Raw genomic sequence first — 27,096 nt, forward strand, 5'->3', positions numbered from 1 at the left:
GTTTTATGGTGAACAGAAAATCACACTCTATTTCTAAAACATTTTGGAATCATACGGTCACATTTTTAATAATATTTTCATCAGATCTTCGTATACTATACAGTGTCAGCTCTTTTTTTTCAGTTCTGCTAGTCTTCCGTACCTATTTTGGGTGTTAGACAAATTATTGATGGAAAAAGCATGATTCCGGTCAGCCGTTGTTGCTTGGAGACCCTAGGCGATACTTATGTGCTATAATAGCGCAGGGTTCGTCTGCCGAGATGCCCGCCGCAGAAGCCCGGTATCGCGTCTTTTAACTGTCGTTGCTTCTCGTTTCAATCAACAACGCAAGTGCAGGGGGGGGGTAACGCTCCAAAGAAAGATGGTGGAGCGATATCCCTTGCAGTTGCAATGTACATGTACATATGCTCTCTGATTACTGCGTCCACTTTCTCTCTCTCTCTCTCTCTCTCTTTCTAATATACAAGCACATCTAAGAACGTGCAGAGCATCGCCATGGCTTAATTTATCTGAAACTAGCTCCACACCAAAGTAGCCTCACCAGGGACAAATCAAACATGAGGACCGCTGGAGCTTCAATGAGATTTTTAAGCATTAAAGTACAATTACTATGTAATTAAATGCGGCAGTTGTAGCCATCAGGGTTAGGAATCGCATTCGCTTTTGCATACACAACGGTCGATGAAAAAAAATTTGTACTTCATACTACTTTTGAGTACAAAATGTTTGGAAGTATACTCGTTTATATGACATAATTTATATATTGTTAATAAAAATTCATTGATCTGTTACTTTAAAAATATAATTTGTTTTATTTTAATTATGATCAGTTATTTAATACATTCTATAATCGTCTCAAAATTTAGGATTGGTACTTTTTTTTCTATTTTTATTGAGTTTATACTGATCTCAGTTATATTTTTGCACTTGTGTATAATATTACAAGATCTTTGTTTTTCTATTGTTAATGCACTTTTTTTTATTGCACTTACTTAAAAAAGTATTGGTGCCTTATGCATGTAACATAGGCCCCGGAACACACTTGTATACCGAAGTTTTCCAAACTGCCAGACACTTGAGTTTGTAGGGGTACATCATTCGGGATCAGCAACGTTTATTTACTTAACGATATGTTTCTGACGTTTCGCACGTTTGGATTACTAAAAATTTTTTATTTATTTTTTGGGAGGCGTAGCACGCAAAGAACCTCAATTAACAAATTTTCTTAGTGAAGTTATAACAACTAGTAGTGTCCAATCAATATTGTTACTGCAAACTGGTGATACGTCAAAATTCCACAAGTTTACTTTCTATGCCCATGAAGTCCACATCTTGTTTAAACAATTTTTCGACAAAAATGATGTCATAGAAAAGGCATCAAGTGTTAAGACGTGTAATGGAGTTTCTTGCTACGAGTGGTCTTTGGCTATTAAGTCAATTTGTGCATTATTATACTTGCTTTTGATATCCGTGATGATAAACGTATAGTTTTTTTTGGTTTTGCTCACATGAGACATAGTTTCTAATACATTATAGAGAATATCTCCTTTCTTAGGATTTGCAACCTGTTCTTTCTTTACTTTTTATGTTGAAATATCGAGTAGTAGTCCACCATATTTATTTTCAAAATAAGGAACTCAATAAATACTTATGGAAGTTGACATGCGTAAACATCATTAAACATTCATAGCACACGCGCACCGCATCACTTAAGTGTGGCCATAAATAACCGAACAAAGCAGAAGCATATTACGCAATCCAGTTACCTTATGCAAAAACGATGCACGCTACTCGATGACACTTCGTACCCTAGAAACGGTGCGTCCAATATATTTGCAGTAAGAAGTAGCAATAAAATCAAGGAATAAAGTCAGAACCGTCAATGCCCTCCAACGATCTTTCACCGGATAATTAAACTAACAAATTAAAGAGCAGACTAGGATAATTTGCGAACATGATAATTCTTACTCGTGTAAAGAAAGACGGAAAGAGATAAGTAACACCAAAAACTTCTTTCCCTCTTTCTGATGTGAAAAGAGCTGGACACGAAAAAAGTGGCCTTCATGTGCGCCTTACAATTGGCTGACAAACACTCAGCCCAATCCTATTTGACCATAAGTCATTATGAGGCTACAAACTTCTCTCGCCGAACCCTCCTTAGCGACAATAATAGCGGATAAACTTTTGTATAAAACCGGCCCGTATGAACAAGAGCAGTTAGTTCCCAATCGGGTTCCTATCTTCAATAAATATCCTGAAAGACCAGAGCCCTGCTCCCCAGTGCACAAGTTGCACCTGACTATAGCACGTCCCTGAATAAAAGTAAGTCCTAAAATTTACCTTTTTGATTTTTCTCACTCAAAAATCGTTGAGCGCAAGTATCTAGCGTGTGATCCTGGTACTGGCCCGCAACTGTACAAATCGCCATCGGTCCGGGCAATATCGCTAACGTTAACGTAAGCTGGCCCGAAACTTCAGAGCCTCTTCTAGACGAACGAAAATCACGGCCATCGGGACTACAAAGAACTCGAGCAATCGCACACGGTTAAGATCGGGTAGACGAAATTCCCAGATCTCTGTGTGCTGACAAACAAACCCCCTTTTTAGAGCTGATCGCGAGCCGAGGGACTCAGCCTATGTCGTAGTACCTCAAGTCCCCGTGCTATCGATCCCAAGCTAAATCGGAAGAGTCTTGGCCTTAAAACTACGTGTCGCAGCGTAGCAATGTCTTATTTTTAAATTGTTATGGTCGTAACTTTGGATGTACTACGAACATTTTTTTTTTCTTAACCCACAGTTTTAACAGCTTTCCTTAAAGATTTTAGTTTTTTGATCGTCTTTTTCTTTTTGCCTTTATTCTTACATCCACTAACTGTATTCGTAACAGACGAGATTTTTTTTAAAAAAATTTTTTGTTGCACGTTTTCTCCTTTTTTTTCAGTTTTTTTTTTACGTTAGTAGATATCTTAGAATTTTTGTCGTGTATTGTGTTTGTGTGACTGTATGTTGGTTTTTTTAATTTTGTCTTTTTTTATTACATAAAAACTTATTCGTTTTGAAATAAGTATTTTTCTGACTCTTCTTCATTCTAAAATTCTTAGAAAATTTTTCGTTGGCATTTTGTTATTCCAATTTTTGTACATCATTAGATTTTGTGGTAAGCAAATCGTCATTATCATAATGTCATTTTCAGTCTCCTATTTTGCAATACTTTTGCTGTATTTAACGTAAACGTTCTTTCTCGTAATTTCTGACGTTACTATAATTCTAATTAACATTCTAAATATAACATTTTTTTTCTTTGTATCAGTAATTTTTAACTGAGTTTGTATTACAAGTTAAATTAAAATGGGAAATAATCAGTGCACACCATATTGATACGTTAAGCTCAGAATACTAGTTATTACTAAATAAATGATTCACTATAAAAAAATATTCACTTTCATAAAATAACTATTGTGAACTACATTATTTAGCAACTCTGAAAATAAAGAGTAAAACGGACATCGTTGTCTGGTGTCATGAATTTCCAGTTCGTCCTGGATTCTACACTAAGTAAGTTAATCTTTTTCGTTCAACTCTTTATATTTTTTATCATTTTCGTCGACAGGTTTAATGTTTTCAAAACATGACAAAGAAGTATTCATTTTTAGGTATGAGTCGTAGCATATATTCAACGCCTCAGACGAAGACAATCACAACGTAACGTCACCCCGTATTAATTCAAATGGGGCGACGTCACGTTGTGATTGTCTTTGTCTGACGTTTAGTTATCGCGCAATCAGTTCTAACTTTCATATCATTCTGAGTAGTTAATTCGTCAATTTTTTCTAAAGACTATTTTTAATATTTGTGGTAAACAATTATATAGAATGGTCAAAGAAACGACCGTTTTGGTCTTCAGTAATTCATTGTATAGCTACTGTACGTACATTGATAATTTCATTCCATTAAACGTAAAAGAAGTAGACTGCAACAGTGCTTGGCTGAAGTCGGTTTTGACTTTGTCTATTGCTGGTCTATGTTTTGTACGCTTTTTCAGGTTTCCAGAAAGTTCCAGTAATAAAATTTCGTCTTAAACTTTGTGATTAAATGAAACAAACTCTATAAAAGCCAGAGGGGAATAGTCTTTTCCGCTGCGTGGAACTAAAGCATAACTTTAAACAGAAATTTGTGCTTCTGGTGAGTTTTTGACGATAGAGCGTCTAAATAAATTAGTATTGGCCAATTTTTGCACAAGCATATGTTTTAGAATTTCTTTTAAAAAGATATTCAGAGGACATCTGAATATATCCACTGGAAGTACTTGCTTTTTCATTTTTTCTTTGTTGTTTTATCAATTTATACACGAATAGATTAAAATTAGTATCTAGATCATTTTTTGTATTAATTTTACTGTTCATTTTTGCTAAACTTGTGGTGTCAAGGGCATTTAAGTTACTGGCATTCAAAACCTCATTAGAAACTGTCTTTAGTATTTTGAATTTCGTAATAGATGGTTCATTATACACAACAACATCCAACAAAGCTTTTCTTTTTCCACCTTCGGCAAATCTTCTACAAGTATTATTTGAACTGTGATCATAGGGTGAAGTTTGATGTACTGTAACTTATATGTCACTTAAAGGATTTGTTAATAATGTAATAAATTTATATGTGGTACACGAAGAATACTTACATTCATCATAAGCTAAGAAATATTTATTAGTTTCAGAGTCTGAACTTTAGTGCAAAGACCATCGATGCCGTTTGAACCGTAACACAGTATGTGTAAGTCACTTAAAAGTAGGAGTAGAATTCATTAGTTTAGCCAGAACACAAGGTTGAGGCATTTTGTAGGTAAACTGCCAAAATTTTTTGGGACGATGAAGCTCTTACTTTTTCTAAAATACGTTGATTCTTCTAACGTATCTGACTCAACCGTTAGTAGATAAGTTGTGATGGTTCTATAACAGCCCCCTTCTCTGCAGCATGTCCCTTTCTGCAGCGTGCTCCTCTTCAGCGGTTGAATTGGGCTTCCCCTGCGGCCAATTGGCGAGCGGGTCGAGCAGCCTGTTTTTTTTTTGCGTGCGCTGCTTAAATTTGTGTGTGTAACCTGCAGTGCTGCTTGAGTTTGCGTGTGCTGCAATGTGCACAAGTCGTCTGCAGTATTGGTTTGCGCGCTCTGTTTGAATGCGTAAAATCTTGTGCACTTGCGCACGCGATGGTAATGTGCATTTTTTTCATGTAAGCGAGCGCGTTGCATGATAATGTAGGATATGAAGTGGTAGAAATATAATTGTTAAACATTTTTTTTATTATTCTTGATCAAACAGTTTATTTTAAATTTGAAAATTGTTAATTTACAAAACTGGACTTGCAAAATGCTCATGATTCGCAAAATGATTTGCTAAACATCTTATTCTTAAAGTACAAAGAATATACAGTTACAATTTTATTACTATCTCTTCCACCACATGCTTCACTTAAACAACCACGTCGTCCCTACTTATCCACGTAGGCATTTTTTTTAAGGCGTTCATATGCTATATAGTATGAATCTCTGGGTAATAAACCATTTTTTCCAATAAGTGCGTTTTATGTAGGGCACACAAGTCTTTTCGAAATGATTTTCCCCATGCGTAAGGCAATGCGTAAACTTCGCGCGTCTTAAAATATCTTATTTATACGACCTAATATTGTGAGTACTGTGGGAGCCCAACCATTTGACGACAACTTGATTGCTGCGTCTTTAAAGGACTTTCTCTGTAAGGTATACATAAGGATGTTATGTTTTTTATTTATTTATCGGTTTTCAGCCATTATTTAGGCCTAGAAAACGGACTCTCATACATATCTGTGTAATAATTACAATTACAATATCAATTTTACAAAATCATCTTAAGACTACAAACTACATTGTTACACTTAATCCTATTCTCCATACTTTTACATTACATCTCTTTAAGTATTAATAACACTTAACTCTATAAGCTTTGGTAACTTTTACATCTCATATTGACATGCACACGCATAACCTTATGTTCTTACGTTCATAGTTAGACTTATTCCTGAACCTACCCCTTATACTTATATGACATATCATACACTTTTGCTCGCCGCCTTTCGATGTTTACATACTTAATTTTATTTATCTTTCTCCCCCCTCCTACCTCTTTACCCCTCTTTTCTGAATCGAACGCTATAGTTATTGCTTTTAAAATCTTGAACGCCGCATTGTTTATATTTTCATTTAATAGCCAGTAAATTTTTTCTTGCAAATTCATATCTTTAAGTACCTCTTCTACATTTAAGTTTTCGCATTTTCCCAACATATGTTCCCAATTTCCCTCCCCTTTTTTACATAATACACAAGCTTTCTCCTCTTCTTTTAGCCAATACTTATTCCCTGTTTCTAAATTGCCACATCATGCCCTTGTAATTACACTAATACATGTTTGTTTTTGGTACCTCTTTAAATATAACGGTAATCCCACTGGCTCAACTTTTTTATAGAACTTATTGTAATTGGAAGCATATATTTTACTGTCAATCATTTGCATTTCGATATCCTTTTGTCTTTGCAATACTATCCTATTGACATTCTCCCCTTTATCTCTTAATCTTTCTATCTCTACCCCGCTTAGTCCCAAACTATTAAAGAATTGTTTTCTTTCCATACTCGTTTTTAATTTTGTATCTTTTTTCAACCCCTCTACCAAGCACAATTTTGTAAGTCTGTCTTCACTCTGATTGAAAATCTTTTCTTCATAATTTAAAGCTCTCATGCTCCACTGCAAACCTAATGAATTCATGTCCAATTCCCTCATTATTATGTACCTTGGAGTGCAGAAGTCTAGTATAATAACCCACCTAAAATAATCCATCTGTACCTTTTCTAATTCTTTTGCCTCTTTCCATCCAAAAATTTCTGCCCCGTAACTCATAGTACTCTTTACTAAATATTCATAAAGCATTGCCCTTCTCCCAAAATCCTCCTCGCATTTTCTTTCCCCCAAACTCAATGTTCTCTTTGCAGCCACCATCCCTTTTCTTTTTAATTCATTTATATGATCTTTATAATTTCCTACTCTATTAAAGTTAAAACCCAGGTACTTAAACTTTTTTACTTGTTCCAGTTCCCCTTTGTTCCATTTCTACACTTCTTTCTTGCCATTATTAGCTTTATTAAATACTAATATTTTTGATTTTTCCTCGCTTACAATCAGCTTCCTTTTCTTTGCTAACCTTTTCAATGTAGCCATCATATCAATCATAGCCTCTCTGTTAGTTGCAAGTAATACCTTATCATCTGCGTACCCTAATGACCATATTCAATTCCTCCCAATCGTTACACCCCCCACGTTCTTATCCCTGAAATCATCTTCCAAATCCGCAATGTATATACAAAATAAAATAGGACTCAGTAAACACCCCTGTCTTAAACCTTTTGTCACCCAGAATTCGTCCGTTAGTTCTTTCCCTACTCTGATCCTGACCTTCGTTTCATCATACAGGTTTTTTATTCGGCTGACTATATACTTGCTAATCCCTTTTTTTCCCATGATTTCCCACAGTTTATCCCTATCTCCAGTGTCAAAGGCTGCTTTGTAATCAACGAACAGGGCGTATACTTTTCCTTTACCCTCTTTGGATTTCTGTATCACATAATTTAAAATAAATATATTGTCAATAGTCGATCTACCTTTTCTAAATCCAGCCTGTCCATCCGGTAAATCCCTTTTTCATTTATTTCCCTCTCCAATCTTCCCCTCAACACCTCAGTATACACCTTGTATGCAGTCGGCAAAAGCGAAATTCCTGTGTAGTTTTCCGGTTTGTCTTTGTCTCCTTTCTTAAACAGAGGTACAATAATCGCCGTCTTCCAATCTTCCAGTATTTCGTCCCCCTCCCATACCTTGAATAAAACTGCACACAAAGCGTCCCTCATCTCTTTACCCGCATGTACCCAGGCTTCATTTGGGATCTTGTCTATTCCTGCCGCCTTCTTTTTTTTCAGCTTTCCTATTGCTTTATTAATTTCCATTTCATTGATACCCACTACTTCGTTCTCATCGTCCATTAAAATATCATTAACCCCCAATACCCTTTTTTCTTCGAACTCTAACAGTACTCTAAAGTGACTTTTCCACCCTTCCAAGCTTATATTATTTTCTACGGCCTCTCTTTTATTCCTGAATTTATTTAAGAACTTCCATACTTCTCTTACATTTTTAATGCTTCTCAGCTCCAATTCTTACCGTTCTCTATCTTCCTTTTCTTTTCCAATGCATGGATTCCTCCATTCTTTTCTTATATTTAAGTAACTATCCTTATTGTTTTCCCCCCTCCTCCATGCAATCAAGGCTTTTTTGACCTCTCTTTTCATTTTTCCACACTCTCTGTCCCACCAACGTTTCTCCCCTAATCTCTTATTTTTTATCCTGATTTCTTTTTTAATCATAGCTCCACACACACTTTGTCTTTTATTAACTCCCAAATATCTTTAGCCTTTAAATCTATCCCAGCAGTGTTTTCGAATTTTTCTGTATTCTTTTTACATTCCAATATACTTTTATCATTCCACAAATAAATAATTTTCTTTACTTCCTCTCGTTTGTGAACCTTCTTTGTCTCTGTAACATTACCCACCAAATTTAACCTGGCCGGCAAGTGATCAGAATCTATTCTACTCTCTATCCAAAACTTTTCTATTTCATCAGTCCAGAAACACCCTACTAACACGTAGTCAATGACGGAGTTGCCCCTTGCTCCTATATAAGTGTATTCTCCCTCTTCATCACCCTCCCATTTCCCGTTCAACAGATACCATCCCTTGTTGTTTATTAAATCTATTAACTTCTGCCCTTCTATCTACCCTTCTCTGCTAATTACTTTATCTTTGCTTTTTCTACTTATGTCGGCTCCATCATCCTCCCCCCCTACCCCCGCATCTAAGTCGCCTATTCTAATATTAAAATCCCCCCCAATTATTAAATTTTCATCTAAAAAATCCGTGCTTTCTAGTGCCTCAATAAGCTCAGCCAAATTACCCGTATTGTAAACTGAAAGAATATTAATATTTTTCCTCCCATTTATTATTGTAGACTTCACCAGCCCCTCTTTTACAATCTCCACAATTTTTCTTCCTGCACTTAAACACCTATTCCTAACTCCAATTAAGAAACCCCCTTTAGCCCTCCCCTCTTTCATTACTCTAATATCATGTACTGCTTCCCATGTAAACTCTGCAGAGAGCCTATGTTTTACAATTTCCCAGTCCTTCTTCTCCAACCAAGTTTCGGACAGACTCACAAAATCGGCCCCCTCTATAAAGTTTCAGAAGTCTCTATCTTTATTATGAAAACCGGCAATATTCCAGAACAATACCGAATTTAAATCAACACAGCCTCTATCCCCTACACTAATCTTACATCCGCTTCCCCGCCTCTGCCCTACTCTAAAAAATTCTTATTTTTATTTTTATTTAGATTTAAAATCTTTTTATCGCTAGAAAGCTCAGAGCCTCGTTAATCAGTGAATTTATTATTGTTATTGAGATCCCGTGCCTCTCTATTGCTATCCTCCAATCCGCTACTTTCAACTATCTCAATATTCGCCGCGTTTACAGAATCATTTTTCTCTCCTGGTCTGCTGTACGCTTTCGCTTTATCACCTCCTTCCCCCTGTGTAACACCAATATTATTAATATTTTCAGCTTTTGTGGCTTCTGACTTTACAACATCCTCGCACCTATTCCATACCCCTCCAACAAGTACCCTACCCTGCCCCACTTTTACTTCCCAGCCTTTGTCTTTTTTATCTATTGCCCATTTTACAATCATTTCCTGTTTCTTCCTGTCGTCGTATGACATATCATTTTCTATGTATATACTAGTTCCCTTTAGGCTGGACTTATTTTTCATAACAATCATTTTCTCTTCCACACTGTCAAGCTTAACAACAATAACTGAACCACTCATGCGTACACTCACAAATTTTTGTACATGTCCATTCGTTACTTTTGACAAAAAAATTTCTACCCCGCTTTTTACATCATGCCCCAACCCCGCTGCCCCTTTAACAATAATATTATTTCTTCTATCTGCCCGTTCTCTTTCGTATACAAGTTTTTTCGTTTTAAATACCTCTCTATCAGACAAGCTGACGCCACTCATACCCGTTGTTATGCTCCACGTTGAACCACCTTTGTAGCTGCCCCTGCATGACTGCAAACCAGCCGACCGCTTCATGCTCAAACCGTTCGACGTGCCATCTTCGCTGTTTGCCACTTCGATGTTCTCCCAATGTTCTATCCTCTTCTCACAGTCCTCCAGCCGCTTGTTTACCTGTATCTCCAGCTCTTTTAGATCAATTATTGCTCTCTCTATCTTTATCCTCTCTTGTCGTACTTTGTCCAGCTCCTCTCTGCATGCATCTCTTACTTTCTCGATCTCCAATCTCATGGCGCGGCACAAACATGCCTCCTCTCTCCAATCAAACTCGAAATCCACGTTCTTTGCTCTTCTATCCGTTGTGACTTGGTTATCGAGAGTAGACTGCCTTAACACGCTTTTCCCCACCATTTTCTCTGTACCAGACTGTCTTATCGTTACCTTTGCCTCCTTTTTTCAGAGTTCTTCACTTCTGTTAGCCCTTTGTTTCTCGTATTGCGGGTCTAAAGAGCACTCTCTCCCTGTTTGCTGCTCATTTTTTACAGCACAGTGTGTAGACTCACACCAGCGCCGCGTGCACCTTTCTAACCTCCAATTGCCTATATTACTTTGAGCGACACTTTTTGCAGATCCTTGGACACTTCTCGCCTCCTTTCAACAAATTACACTTCGCCGGTCTCCCTTTTATAGTCTCCAACTCAGTAAGTTATCTTTTAGTTTCAGCAACCACAAAAACCCCGGCCCTTAGCACGGACACTGTAGACGTGACGTCCGTACGCTAAGGTTGTCCACACACGAGTCCCATAAGGATGTTATGTTTTCTGCAGTTCTTTCTTGTAGAAACCTCCAGAAATAGGATGATCTTGATAATCTTTCAGATGATACGTCGTTGGATTTGTTGCTGCTACTTGCGTGATTGTAAATATTTCTGTCGACCAATTCAGTGTGATAATTTTTCAAATGCTTGTTTTGTCTTGCTAACTCGTATTTTATCACCAATTTTGAATTTAGACTTGAACCTACTGCTATTTTCACATATATTTTTAAACTTCCTCAAAACTTAAAGTTCATTGTTGGCAACAACATTTTTCGGTTTTAAATCAAATGTTCTATGTTTTTTTTGATTACAAAATTCATTCAATATTTTCAATAAATTGAACCATTAATATTTGCCTTGCGAGCTACATCTTTTTACATCAATAAGTTTGCATGTTTAATGGCACCCATCCTTTTTTCATCACCCATCGCATTGCTGCAATTACTCTTCGCTAGTTTTTTGTTCACAGGTACAGCCCATGCGTACTTAAAGAAAACATCTATTGCAGTGAGCATATACCGATACCCTTTGTTTTTACAATCGTAAGAGTGCATCTCTATAAGGTTTGCTTGCTAAGTCTTATCTAATCCACGTATGTTGAATTTTTGGCGAGGGCAATTGTGCCTTCATGCCTTATAGAGTTCCTCAACAAATTGTCTAGGTTAAAGTTTTTTAAATCAACTTAAATAAATAAGAACTATTTTTTGTAAGTTGTACATTACAATTTAGAAGTTTTCTATTTTCTTTTCAAGCCTTTTAATTACTTCAATCAAGTAAGCATAATTAACTGTATCTTAAGGCTGTTTTGGTGTTCTAACATTACACAGTCTTTTATTATCTAAGCTACACCATGGTGTAAAAAACACATAATGTGGGCTCTTCAGCCTCCGAACTGATCAGCCAATCAGGAGGCTTGGAACAAGTGACCTTTCATATTGGATTTTCCACCAATGAGCGTAGAGAGCCCGTTATTTAAGTACTTACACTTTATTGCTAAAAATAAGTACAACTCACCTCGAGAAGCAGTATTAAATTAAAAGCTTCGTAGGGGTAAACGGTACAGTTATTGACACCTTAAGGTAGTGATTGACCCCTGTATAATTTGTATATCTATACATAAAGGCTTAATTTAAAAATGCATGTGGCGGTCAATCACTATCAGGGGGTCAACAACTGTACTCATTACCCCTACGTACGATAACGTAAATTAGATTGCCAGAGATGAACGAAAAAACTGACTTCTGATGTTAAAATTCTCATAAAAAGAAAAAAAATTGTAAAATTTGTATATTAAAATATTTAATAAACTTTATTCATTGCATATTTTGCAAATAATCAGATGATTATATAGAATTATATTCATACATAAAACAGTGCACCTAACAAATTTTAAACATATTATTTATCGAGGAAATTTTTTACCCTGTACTCTTGTTTAGGTGTAGCAGTAGTTGAACAACGCGCTCTCTACGCTCATTGGTGGAAAATACAATATGGAAGGTCGCTTGTTCCAAGCCTCCTGATTGGCTGATCAGTTGGCTGGCTGAAGAGCCCACCTTATGTATTTTTTACACCATGAGTCATACTGTCCATCTGTGGTAAGCTTGTATCCAGTACCAGGGGAACCTTCCACCTTCAATCCTATCTAATTATTCATTGGAATAATTTGTAAAAACAACTTGGTAGAAAAAAAAAATGTACTATCCAAGATTAATTTTATTGTTATGATTCTTCTAGTAGCTAATCGTGGATCCGCAATCAGATTGGCATTACTTGAACCCCCACTCCTTTTTTCATTACTCCAGAGGGTTAAATACTCTACATGTGGTTTAATAACTGATGTCGCACCTTGTTTCTATAATTTTTCAAGTTGCTGATTATAGCTTCCCCTTTGTCTGCCGCTGCATATCCCCTTTACCAACTCACTACATTTCTTTCAGATCACATAATTCATTTCACGTGATCCACCTTAATTATATTTAAATAATCTTTCTCCAATATATGTCTCTTTCTCCAATTATAAAAAAAACTCTCAACGCAATGCAGTAGTACCTCTCAAGTGGTGTGGAAATTTACTGATACATACATAAATAATATTTAACGACGTAGATCAAATAAGAGTTCCGTGCACTATGATATTTTTTATTTTAACAGCAATATAGTTGGTCCGCTTAGGAAATTTTATTTGCTTATCCTTAATCAAATTTTAAAGAAATGAAGGAGCATTGAAGATTTCGAGTGATAGGAGTCTCAATTTGGTGAGATGGTTGTGAAGCAATATTCATGATTTATATTTCCTGCCAAATTATTAGCTATTAATAAGCGTAAACGATCTACTAACTCTTTAGGATCATCCCAGGGTGTATAATCTATTTATTGCGTCATTTGAGCAGTTTTATAATGAGATAGCAGTAATCCACTTTTTTTACGAACCATAAGATCGAACAATCGAGCAATAATTCTGGTAAACTTATTGCTATTATGGGTTCGTATAGCTCCGTCTTTTTAAAATCCTTTTCTATGAATATTTAAAGTTTGTAATATTGTGTAGTATTTTTGCAAATCATCTTGTGTCATTGGAGATTTGATAGAATACTTTTTAATAAGTAGCTTTTTAATCCAGCACTCATTGGATGATTTGTATTATTTATTTAGGGATGATTGTTTTTGAAGTCTATTCGCGAATCACCAAGACGATGACTACGACGACTACCTCTTTACTCTAATTTTAAGAAAACAAATTATTTTATCGCTAAAAATCATAAAAATGTGCCATCACCGGAGATCGGTAGCGGAATTTAGTAATTCACTATACGCGAAAATCCGTATGGAACCGCTGTGTACTTTGTCTAGTCTCAAAAAATTTCCCTGGTTGTACATTACTTACACATAGAAAAGCAGACCATATGCCATAAAAATTAAAATGCTTTGCATAAAATATTGCAAAAATCGTAGTAAAGGAACTAAAAAAAGATTTTAGATTTCTTTGTCTGTTAAAAATTGACAGTGATGAATTAAGTTGTCATCTTAGTACCTAAATTCACATGGGTTGACTGAGTCCAATCTTGAGCACACAGGTATGTACTCTGTAGAATATAAAAGCACACTGTAGACTATAGACCTAAAGCTCTTGCAACTCGCTACAGCTGAGGTCAGTTCTCCTCACCCACTAATACGAGCAGGTAGTCTTGAATTACTACCGTGCTTATGTAATTACATCACTTACAATACTCAATATAATTTAAATCTCGTTAATCTAGTAAATATTGAGAGTAACTTCCTTTTGTAACGTTAGATTCAAGTGCTTCATAATAATATAGTTATCATTTACTTGTATAAGTTTTAATTAGGGTTGTTTCAATCCATTCGCGTGTATCTCTTTTTAAGTCCATTACGCTTTCCTCTGCTCTGAATCCTGGTGTATAATGTAAGTCAGTGTACAAAAAAAATTTGTGTTAGGTCTGTACACTCAAATCTTTAGAAGTTCACACAAATTTTTAGATTTTAAATACAGTAAGACGCGCTTTATTTGTCAAGCATTTAATATTTGACGTGCTTGCAAAAAAAAAAAAAAAAAAAAAAATGTTTTGTTTCTTACAATATATTTTGTTTTCATAAATTTTTCCACACGACCCAGGAGGTAAATAAATGGACTTTAAACATACGAATGATTTATTACCATTTTATTTCTAAAACTCAATACGATTAAAAATCAATTTATGTTAATTATATTTCCATATATTTTTAAGTATAAAGTTCTTGATGCGTTAAGCTTTTTTTGTTAGCATTTATGATAAACTATGTGTAAAATTTTTATGTGTATATATTATATTATTTTAAAGACCAGTCAAGTAATAAAAAATATAATTGAATGTGTATTTATCGCTACCAATCCTGGTACATATCTCCGTATACGCAAAAAAAATTAGATTTCTAAAACCATTTTTACTGTATTCCTTTGCAAGTACGAGGTAGACGCGGACAGTGCGCTGGTGTGTTGTCCGTGTATATACAGGTATAACGATACCTATCAGAAACCACAGTAGCACGGTGGCTTAGGTCGGAGTTCTTATGGCTCGGGAGCTTGATATCACAAACTTCTAAGTTCGAGACCTGATCTTTACACATTTGGCTCGCACCTCAGAAATCAATAGCTCAAGTGCGTATTCCAAAACGTGATCCGATGGTTTGGTAGATATGTAAAGCACATTGCTATGTAAGTGATTAATAAAATTCAGTTAAGGTGGTGTTCTAATATGCCAATGATGATAGCATATACACGCAGAGTAACACAGCAATGCAGAGCCTATTAAGAAAAGTTCTTAGAAATGGCTGTAAAATATTTAAAAAACTGTACCTATCGAGTACGGTTCTCTTGAACCAGTTCCTCTGCTCTTTTTTTTTACTACACATAAAACTGCGTGGTTGTGTAGTAAAGAGGCCTAGGAGCTGACTGGCTTGTTCAGTGCATCGCGCTCAAGCTCGTAGACGTTCGCCATTTTTTAATTGGGCATCGTGAGACGATGAAAAACTAGTGTCAGCAGTCACAATGCTGTATATCACTGCTGCTGCTGCCTGTACGGGCCTTGGTCGTGCAGCAGCCGTTGACTTTACCAGCTTCATGGTACCGCCAATTCTTCTGGCCTTTCGTCGTTGTTGAACATTATTATGTTTCTCAAAAGACATAATTGCGTATTTACATTCCTATCACTTTTGAGTTTAGTTATATTACATAATTATTGACCGTATAGTAATTACAACATTAATTCAATTGAATATTTACATCTTTGTATCAAACGTTTTTAAACGCGTGATTGCAAGCCTAATAAATTGTTGGATATAATTGGATCATATAATCGATTGAGTCGAGTTCAATTATTTGCATGCACTTAGTTTTTCTTAAGGCTTAGGTAGTTGTGAGGTTGTTTGATTTAAAATTCATAGATATGAAGTCACTTTATGGGAAACAAACCCAGTTTTAAAACAAGATTACCAATGCCTTTAATAATCTTAAGAAAATAGGACAAATAAGAATAATATAGAGTCAGGCGTCCGCTAGACTGCAGCAACTTAAGAAAGCTTTTGATTCATCTAAAATACATCATGCTAGTATATAGACCGGGCTCAAACAGTGATGAACCGGGAAAAATTATTCGCACCCAATTTTTTTGTGCTTTCTTGTTGATATTGTAGTAATGTATTTGAAAGTTTATCTTGCCACCTAAGAATGTGGGCAGGGATTGTTTAAACAATTTTTTTGTAAACAATTTCGTCAAAGTTGTTTTTTCGATCTGAAAAAAATATTCTCAGATTTTTTGGCATACTTGGAACAAAAAACCAATTGAGATGTATATACCTAAACCCCACAGTTTTTGAGTAAAAAATTCCCAAAGTTTCAAAAAACGCATTTTTTCCTATTTTCAGGGCTCTACGAGACTACTAAATAAAGACATTTTTATATGTTACAACACATAAACATAAACTACAAACCTTCTTCTACAATCTCCAAAAAAGAAAATGTCAAAAAGTTTAGTGGCAAGATTGTGTTTTGCAATAAACGTTCAAGGCGTTTCAGAGCGCGCTCCTGCGTGGGTGTATACTTATATATACATTGCGTGTAGTGTGGCTTAGCGTGTAGTGAACATATATAGTTACACACTCACATGTGAGTGCGCGCTGATACGCCCTAAAAGTTTATTGCAAAAAAGAATCTTGCCACTCAACTTTTTGATATTTTTTTTTTTTGAGATTGTAGAGGAAGGTTTGTAGTTTATGTTCATGTGTTGTAACATATAAAAATGTCTTTATTTAATAGTCTCGTAGAGCCCTGAAAATCGGAAAAAATGCATTTTTTGAAACTTCGAGAATTTTTTACTCGAAAACTGTTGGGTTTAGGTACATACATTCCAATTGGTTTTTTGTTTTAAATGTGCCAAAGAATCTGAGAATATTTTTTTCAGATCGAAAAAACAACTTTGACGAAATTGTTTACAAAAAAATTGTTTGAACAATACCTGCCCACATTCTTAGGTGGCAAGATGAACTTTCAAGTACATTACTATATTTTCAATAAGAAAGCACAAAAAAATTGGGTGCGAATAATTTTTACGGGTTCATCACTGTTTGAGCCTGGTCTAATAATGTAGTTGCCCCCCTCACCAATAACTCATGATTATTTCAAGGAGAAATTTTTTGGTGTTGTTAAAAATCAGTTTTATACGGTGTGGGTTGATTTCGAAAATTTTTTTTATTGTCTTCTGGTGATCCTATTGATACTATTCCCTCACCACAGCCTGGCTTAAATTTATCTGTTGTTCACTTATTTATACCTGCTATCGACTTTCCTTGTTTTTCGGGTGATTTTACTTCTTGAGAAAACTTTTGTGACGTGCTTAAGGCAATAATACATAGTAAACGAGAAATCCCTAAGATCACTAAGTATCATCACCTTAGAGTGCATCTTAAAGTTTAGGATTTAGATTTGATCAAGAACATTTAACTTATTGAAGAAAATTATGAACAGGCTTGGGATGCCTTAGTTGAATATTACGATAAGAAACATTTTTTTATTAATAATTACACGTCTACTATGCTTAGCTGTGAAGCGATGAAAGGTAATTCTTGTCCTGAAATCAAGCGATTATCTAAAGTTATGCTCAGTTCATTAGATTTTCTTATTTCAAGGTAGTGTAATAGAGGTGACTTTGACTTATTTATTGCTTAAGTAGTTAGTAAATTTGACTTCCGTACGAAGCGAAATTGGCAAAAGGTTTCAGAAAGTAATGGTGATCCTTCTACCTTAAGGCAGTTACGTAAATTTATTTCTTCTTAGATTCTAATGCGTAAGTCGTATTCTAGTTAGCTAGAAACTAATCGTAAAAATCAAGTCTCGAGGCAGACAAGTCATGTTCTTCCTGTCAGCGTGTAGTTGCTGAGAAGTTGAGTTTTTATTGTCAGTTAGAACACAAACTCCATTCGTGTCTTTTTTTAAAAGCCTTGTTTTGAAAAGAAAAGTGAAATCTTCTACAGAGAACAGACCTATGTGCCAATTGTTTCGGACTACATGGAATAAAAATCGTACTTCTACGTCCACTTGTCATAACTGTCGCCAAAAGCATTACACGTTGATGCGTATACCACAAGACTCCTACGCCATTTAAGGTTAGACTACCAAGATCTGTGAGTCAGACAATAATCTTGGATAAGAACTCTGAAAAGGATAAAGGCACGTTACCTACTGATCTTGGCATCAATGTACAGTCTTGTCTCAGTGAATAAAACGGCGTTATTAAATCTCCTGGTATACTTTTTGCTACTGCTCGAATCTATGTGAGTTCTGCTGATGGTACGAGTAAATTTCTTGTGACAGCTTGATTGATCAGGATTTTCAAAGCTCGCTTGTGATGAAATCTTTCTGTGACTTGTTAAAATTAACCTGTTACCCTTACAGTAGTTGGTGAAAAAGTTTCAGTAAATCTGTATTCTTCCAATTTCAACCCCACTTTAGATCAGGCCTTCTATCGGTAGTAGTTTGGTAGATTCGTCAGTTTATGGTGATCTTACTTTAGCTGATCTTGAATTCTTCAATTTGAACTACATTGACATTTTACTTGATGCATCAGCTCATGCAATAATTATACTTGAAGAAGTTTGTTCAGTTTCTGAGGGATTTTTGAGAGACATCTCCTTATTTGAAGCCTGTGTTATTTTTATGCCTAAGTATTTGAGCGCATGTAAAAGAAACATATTTTATTCATTTTCATCGTGGCACAAGAGTTCCAAAAAAAGTTACAAGTTTTTTCCTTATTTTTTTCGGATGCGCGTATATACGTATCCATTGGAAACTCAGTAAGTTTTAAGTTTGGTGGTTTTATACGACTAGGAAAACACGTAAGAGTTGTGTCTGGTGGTAATAAAAAGATATTTTATTTTTAGAACGAAGTTCTTTATGTCGCGTACTCGGGGGGCTAGAATTTTAAAACCGACAGATTTTTTTTTTGAAACGGAAATGGTTTACCCGAAGTCTCTTCCTCTCAAGTCTCCCCCCTTACCCACCCCCTCACCTACTGTTCTCTACACACTTCACCTCCCCCCCACTATATATGTATATCTGCCAACCATGCCGTCTTACTCTTCTGCACACCTTTGCCCACCATTTCCCCTTACACTCCCAAGCAATTAATTTTTAAACCAATTTTTAATTTTATTTTTTCACAATAATTCTTAATTGACTTTAAATTTTTTTTTAACAATTCTAAAAGAAAAAAAAAAAAAAAAAAAAAAAAAAAAACACTTACCAATCAAGAGATTTGAACCCTCGACCTCCTGCATATGAGTCCAGTACCTTACCCACCCTGCTACGAGCGCTGCCGACTATAGAAACTCGGTTTCTTGTACTTCTCGAATGGTTCGTAACTATAATATTCCATTTTTATATGCATTCACTGATAATACATTCAATTTATGATAAATTACGTATTTTTTTTCTAAATAATACATCTAAAAAAAAAAAAAAAAAATTTAACTAACATAAATATGGTTATGTAGATTAAATATAATAAGGCGCGTTATTACGCATTAAATATTTGTTTTTTATGCATTTGATGCATAAAGTACCGTCGATTTTTATTAAACCTGAGGTTTTTTTGGCATTACAGCAATGCTAATCATTACTGTTATAAATAAATTATTTTATAAATAAATAAATTATTAAAATAAACATACGATAGAGTTGCACAACGTATCAATGGTTCTTAAGATTTTGAATTTGACTAATTATGTTACAATGTCACATAATTACATAAATATAGTAATTTATAACATTAATAATAAATACAAAATATGAAAAAATGAAATAGGAAAAAAAATAATAATGAAATGATATGAAATGTTAACAAATAAAATGTAATATTAAAAAATAATGAAATGAAATAAAATGAAATATGAAAAAAAAACGAGAAATGACAAAAAACAAAAAAAAGGAATGAAAAATATAAGATTAAATAGAAAAATAAACAAAGAAATGAAATAAAGGAAATACAAAAGAATGAAAATAGATAGAAAAAAAAAAAAAATGAAACAAAGAAAATACAAAAAAATGAAAAAAAAAAGTAATGAAATTAACTATGAAAAAAAAGAAATGAAATATGAAGAAAAAAAAAATGAAAAAAAAGGGAAATTAAATAAAATAAAATTAACGTCGTCGTGCGACGTTAACTGCAAAAAAAGAACGTCCTGCATAAATACAGTACTCACGAAGTTTAATCATTGTGAGTACTGAACTATTTTTTTTATTTTTTATTTTTCATTCGTTTTTCAAGTTTTTTTTTTAGTAAAGTACATGAATGCAGTACCAACGTATATAGAGCTTCGTTCTTCCTACGGGTATGGCGACCCCCTTGTTACCTGAGAAATTGTGTTTTTATACTTATGTCATGTTTAAAGAACTTCGTTCGTACCGTGGGTCCCATGACCCATTTATCCCCCCTGGTTTGTTGTTTTAATTCCCTTTATATTTTATTCATTTATTTAATTTTTTGTTTTCATTTTTTGTTTAATTTTATTTTATTCAATTTCCTTTTTTTTTTTTTTTCATCATGGCACACGAGTTTCAAAAAGTTAAAAATTTCTTCCCCTTTTTATTCGAATTTGCATGTGAATAAATCTACTGAAAACTCTTTATATCTCAAGCCTGTTGACCTTTTACGGCTTAGAAAACTTATAGGAATGGTGTGTAGGTATAACAGACACATCTTGATATTTTTACCGTGGCACAACAACTTAAGAAAAAGTTATGTGTTTTCCCTATTTTTTTCACATACGTATATATACGTATCTATGGAGAACTCAGTACTTTTCATGCCTGGTGCCATTTTACGGCTTAAAAAGCCTGTTAAAAGTATGTGTAGCAGTAATAGAAACGTATTTTATTCATTTTCGTCCTGACACAAGTGTTAAAAAAATCAGATATCGTATATTACGTATCTACGGAAAACTGTGTATTTCTCAAGTCTTGCTATTCGATTGCAACGATTTTTATTGTTTTTCAGTTGGAATAGACAAAAAAAAAGTGTAAGCTTCCGGGCCCCTTTTACCTGATTCGTTTCTGGTAAAGATACTTTGGTGTGGGGCTAGTTTCTACTACATTGACAACTTAACTTTAAAAAATCAGAAAAAATGTTTGTATCGCAACAAAAGTAGGGAGATGTTTGCCTATAGAAAACATAACCTCATTTTTCTCTGATTGACCAATATCTTTGTAAAACTAGGATGAAAAAAAAACTAGAACACGTTGACAAAGTTAGTATATATATGCATTAGATCTATTTCAACATTTATAAAACAATATAACTTTAAAAAAATATAACTAATGGCATTTTGAAGAAAATGATGAAAAAATTAAAAAAACAACCTTATAGGTATTAAGAGGGCAATGGAAACGTAAAGGTTCACAAATGAAAAAGCATGAGTCAATATACTAATGCAATCATTAAATTCTTGTTTTTTTTTTTGCTTTATCTCTATAATAGAAATGTAAAAAATTGTATAATACGATTGAAATATTTATGTGAACATGCTAAGATAACTTTAAAATGGTATTATAACTGAGCATTATTAAAAATTAGGATAATGCTTGTTTTATAACGGAAAAGCAATATAAGCCAAAAATGACAATTAACTAGATTAACTTTCTTATACAATAAGTCCTGTAGTATACCATTTTTAGCTGTCACCGCTACCGGTAGTCTGGGGAGCAAAACTTTATTTTTTTATTAATTTTTATAAAATTTGAACAATAAATGTATGTTTGTGTGTTTAGGTCAAAGCAGAAGAAGAAATCACGAGCAAAAAATCATCTGCAAGAGGTTGTCAGCTAAAAGCGCAAAAGCTAGACATAAAGCCAGATAAACCATTCACGAAAAGAGAGAAAAATACCTTTGAAACGACAGTATCGAGTAAGACAATCAAGAGGTTAGCACGAATCAAGAAATTGTCAAAACGGTTAAGATACAATGGAGCTTCTGAAAGTACAGAAGTACCTGCAGTAAAACAAATGACTCATGAACCAGTGTTAGAATCAGAGAGTAGTAGAATCGTGCGATGCAAGCCGACAGAGCGGACAAAGACTCTCGAAATGGGAACAATAAACGTTATGCTGTCTAATCCGTTGCCTCGCAAGCGTCCACGTAAAAATGCTTACCCATCAAAGAAACAAAAGTCACTGGCTTTAGTGTTATCATCATCTGAGTTGAGAATAGATCACAAGAATTTTTTTCTTATTAAAGAACAAGAGCGTTATAAACGACTGGCCGAGCAGGAGTGCAAAGATCGAGAACTGGCCGAGCAGCTTCAAGCCCGCTTTAATGCCATGGAGCAAGTAGCCGGTAGGACGAGGAGAGGTATTGCGCGTCTACCTGAGTCCGAGATTCTCTCTTTTACTCCTGTAATTAAAAAGCCAAAACGGCCTTCTCAAAAGCATTCGGCTGTTAAGTAGGACTCGTTTAATGTAGGGATCCTGATGACAATCTAAAAACATCATAAATTGAGGTTCGTCGCTTTTCGTTGACTTATTGTCGTATCCCGTGTCTCTCGATGTCGCGAAGTTTCTATTATAGCTTTTTTACTTTGATACTGGTATCTTTATACAAAGTGCGCACGACGATCTCGCATATAGTAACGTTCTCTAGTCACGACTATGGACTGAGACAGAAGTTAGTTAAAGTAATAAAGTAGGCTTTTTATGAACTTTCAGGTAAACCAGTTGATTGTAAAATACATTTTTATGTCAAAACTTGTAAAAACAAATAACTACTAAATATTTTACAATACTGTAAGGTTTAAAGAAGTCAGATAATGAACAAGTGTTGTCTCGAGTCTTTTTTCAACTGATTAAATTAGTGCTGCTTTATCAAAACGTGTGTCTTCCAATTTACAATAATATTTATGAGGTGTAGTCTAATGACATAATGTTAGCATTATACTTCGGTATTATATTTCTCTTACTTACGTAATGCACATAAATCGATTTAGAATAATCATTTTCGATGATGGTACCAGGAAAAGTAAAAATTACAGAACTTTCAACTTCAAGAAACATGAACAATTACAGTTATAGTCTCGAATTTCTTAGTGCCAATTTAATAATACTTGAAACATATTTTTCAAAATTAGAAAATGTTACCACTGTTGATAAAGTAGCACAAAAATGTATGAAATAAAAAGATGCAGGTAAAATTCGCCTTTTTAAGTAATCTCAGTTCTTCTTTGTGACCAATTATGATATAGAATCAATTACATGAGCTAAATGAAATCACATTACGTATCACTTGACAATTAAATGCTTTTACACGTGATGTAACAAATACTAGAGGTAGACTCGTTAGTCAACGATTTGATTAACCAAACCAATCAGGATGTTGGGTCTAGCAATCTTCCATATTAGATTTTTACCAATAAATGCGCAGATTGCGTCATTTCAGTATGGATAGTGGTAACCAAAGATGGCAGTAAAAAAGTTTAGTGGGGATAAAATAATGATATAGACCCTAGTTCGGACTTAAACTTACATCAGATTGAGATAAATTTATGTAAAACTAACTTTTTATCATAATGAATCTTATCTTTAACCATCTGCTTTCTCCATTGATTATTATTATTATTATTATTTTTTTTTTTTTCATGTTTCCTAAACTTTTTTCTGATAGCACTAATGCTTACCATACTAGCCATAATTGAATAATGCGCTTGATGGATTGATTAGTCAAAAATCCGATATGGTGTTTGATGGATGAAACTCTCTGATTAGTTTTAATCTTTGGACCTAACAACTGGATGATTGGTATTTCTTATACACAATAAACATGTTCTAATTTACTGCTTATTGTAATTTTGTCCAAATCTGAGTGTAACTTTCATTAAAATATTCAAGAACACAAAGAAAAAAACTATGGAGCGGATGTATAGTAGCGATGAAAATGCCCCACCCCTCCTTTTTTGATCCCATGTGATAAGCTCATGACGTGTTTGCTTACAATGCATGTAAATCTGTAGCCCATAAACATAAACGCTAGTCGCAGGTCAAATGCATAAAGGCACTGGCTTTTTCCCATCGTGCTTATGCGTTTTCAGGAGAAAGGAAATGCCGTCCTTTAGTCAGCTATAGTGTGTAGTAGACTAGTAGTTTGTACGGATCTATACATGACTGATACTGTTCGGTATCCCCTCTCTCGCAAAAACTCATAGGTACGATGAAAAAAAGCCAGTGCCTTCATTTGTTTGCTCCGTAACTAGTGCGCATGTTTGTGGGGTACAGACTTACATGCGTTGAAAGCATACACGTCATTAGCCAATCGCACATGGTCAAAAAAGGAGGGCATTTTCATTGCCGCTATGCGTTTGCTCCATGATTTTTCTCTGTATGTAAAAGATCTTGTCTTGACAATTTTCCATAAGAACCCAGGCCAAATAAACAAAACTTTTTTTATTACTTTCTAGGTTTAAAAGAATCCCAAGGTCTTTCAACATGGCATTAATATTTTTCATACATTTTAAGACTTTTGTCTACATTTTTATCAAAAAATAACCGTTAATCCCGTAAGGCAGTTGACCTTCTTCAGTGCCTTCGTTCAAAAAAACAATATTTAATTATTTTGTTGGTTGTTAAACGATCATAATGAAAGAAAATAACAAATGAGTTTCTGCTAACTAGGTAACGTTTTTTCATTAGCAGTCCTATCTTGCACCTGACATTTATGGCAGAGAATATAGAACACTGTATACCATTTTTTTTTCGTTCTCTTGAATCGAAAGCTTGATCTGCCGTTTCTTATCCGCTATTTTTTTCTTCCATAATGTTAATTATGCAGTGTTGGCTACCATGGCCAAAAGTTTGATGCCAAACGCTACCTTCAGGCCATATGTTGGTTAAGCCCAGGAGAGCTATATAACCATATGTATAAATGTTAGTTCATGGCTAGATCGGCGAGATGAGCTCTACTAGGCTTCACCACTGTATGGCCTGAAGGTTGCGATCGGTATCAAACTTTTGACTATCATGGCCAACGCTGTAGTTATGCTCTCCAGAAAGCTGATGGCGTTAGGGTCGTAAGTTTTATAACCAAAGTCATGAATAGCACCATGTAAGCAGCATAGCAGAATCATTTTATACCATACGCTTATTTATCACTGTGCGATAATGAAAAAAATGTTTTACTTGTTTTTTTTTTTTTTTCAATTTTTTTACAAATCAATATTAAAGAAAAGTTGTAATTACATATGCCATAATTTTAATCAGAATGTATCACTAGTATACAAACATTGGCTCTTTATGTGCCGTAGTGATACTATTTGGTTAAAAAAGCAAATGGCTCAGTTGTACAAATTTTGCTCTTAAAGATAAAGATGAAGGGGTTTAATCACACTCTAACCACATTTTTCTTCCTTTTCTCATGAACAATCAGATGACAAATTTTTTTTAACAATTTAAATCTAAAATTAAGTGAAAAATTTTAAGTTGTACATCAAATATAATATTTTTACTTATTTACTGTTCTCCAATTTAAGTGATTAGACAAGCAAAATGAAAGTAACGTATTGAATTTTCTTCAAAGTATATTGTACATCTGATTATTAGGAAATTTAAAAGGACTGTTACAAAAAATTGATTTTACCATTTTGCAGCCTCGTAGGTCATTCCAGCAGAATTTGTTGCTCGTAAAATAGAGAAAAGCATTGGACGCATCTTGAGAAATGCTGTAAAAAAACTAGCATCGTTAGTAAAATATATGCTATTCCACTGAGTACTAATTGCACGGTAAATAAGCATAATGTAATTAAATTTATTGTAAAAGTAAATATTTTTATTATTTAAAGTATAGCTTCCAAAACATACTAGATACTAAAAAAAAGTCTCCTACACTATTCTGTACAACACCACATCCAAAATACAAAAGTTGAACCATTAAATATGTATTCTACAAAAATAATTTGTACTTTTCATTATTCTGTATTCAAATTGTGTGTATTAGATCAGTAATTGGTATGAAATAGATGCTTTTAACATAAGATTTATGTACTGTTATATCCATGGATACTACACGTGCCGTTTTTGATTTTTATGATTCTTTTTCCCTCCAGAACGTTTATATTTTATTTCTTGATTTTTAAATAGGTGTTCCATTTGATTTAAAAATTTAATTTTATATTTTAAAAATAATTTCTTTAACTTTTTCCAATCCTCATGTAATATACTGCCATCATTCTGCTAGTTTTCATAGAATAGTGTCAGTATGAAAAACTTGAAGAAAATGTAAAATATAAATATAAGATTTAAAACAACATAGCTCTAAGAAATTCGAGAAGTTCTTAAAAAGAACATCTCTTTCTTTTAAAAATATTTTCATAGATTTTAATGCAATTTAATACAGATTAATCAATTAATCTCAAAATCCTGTATTAAAGTTAACAATGAAAAGTTTTACAGCATTTACAGTTGAGTACGATGAAAAACTTCTACATTATTGACAGTCAAGTAAAATATTAATATTGAAAATCATTAAAAAACTAACATCTCTTTAGCTATTTAACTACCTAAGAGTTCGAAGTACGCAAAAAGATATCTATTTCTTTGGAAAATATTTTCAAAGATTTTAGTACAATTCAAACAGATCAACCGATTATTCTCAAAATCCTATACTAAAGTTAACCATGAAAAGTTTTACATTATTAACAGTTAGGTACGATAAAAAACTTTTACATTATTTACAGTTAAGTAAAATGTTAATTATAATTGAAAGTCATTAGAAAACTACGATCTCTTCAGCTATTGAACCATATAAAAGTATGAAGTACATGGATTGTATAAAAATATTATTTTTGATGTACGAGATCAAAATAAAATAATAAATTTGGTAAGATTTGTACCGCTACCATAAGCGATACCCTGTAGCAATACAGATATTTTTAATATTGCACATTGTAATGAGCCAATGTCAGCATAATAGTGACAAATGTTAATTAAAATGAAAATGTTCATATATGTACGTACATACATAAACGTGGTCATGGTAACACAGTGGTTCAGCTTATGGTACTGATAGCTTGGGAGCTTGGTAATACAGGCGTATG

General features: G+C 34.0%; 1 protein-coding gene across 3 annotated transcripts in view; it reads left to right on the forward strand.

Annotated features, from left to right (window-relative positions):
• The window catches only part of LOC106638556 (uncharacterized), a 111,692-nt gene extending 86,228 nt beyond the window's left edge, over positions 1-25,464 (forward strand). For all 3 annotated transcript variants that reach the window (XM_014351810.2, XM_089598138.1, XM_089598137.1), the window contains one exon: positions 21,791-25,464. In XM_014351810.2, the coding sequence (XP_014207296.2) occupies positions 21,791-22,465 (675 nt within the window). In that variant the 3' untranslated portion in view covers positions 22,466-25,464. The remainder of the gene's footprint in view (positions 1-21,790) is intronic.
• The last annotated feature ends 1,632 nt before the right edge of the window (positions 25,465-27,096 follow it).

Source organism: Copidosoma floridanum, unplaced genomic scaffold (genome assembly GCF_036245765.1).
Source record: "Copidosoma floridanum isolate Cflo_tuat_1 unplaced genomic scaffold, Cflo_Japanese_pri ptg000005l, whole genome shotgun sequence".
In the NCBI taxonomy this organism is placed as follows: domain Eukaryota; kingdom Metazoa; phylum Arthropoda; class Insecta; order Hymenoptera; family Encyrtidae; genus Copidosoma; species Copidosoma floridanum.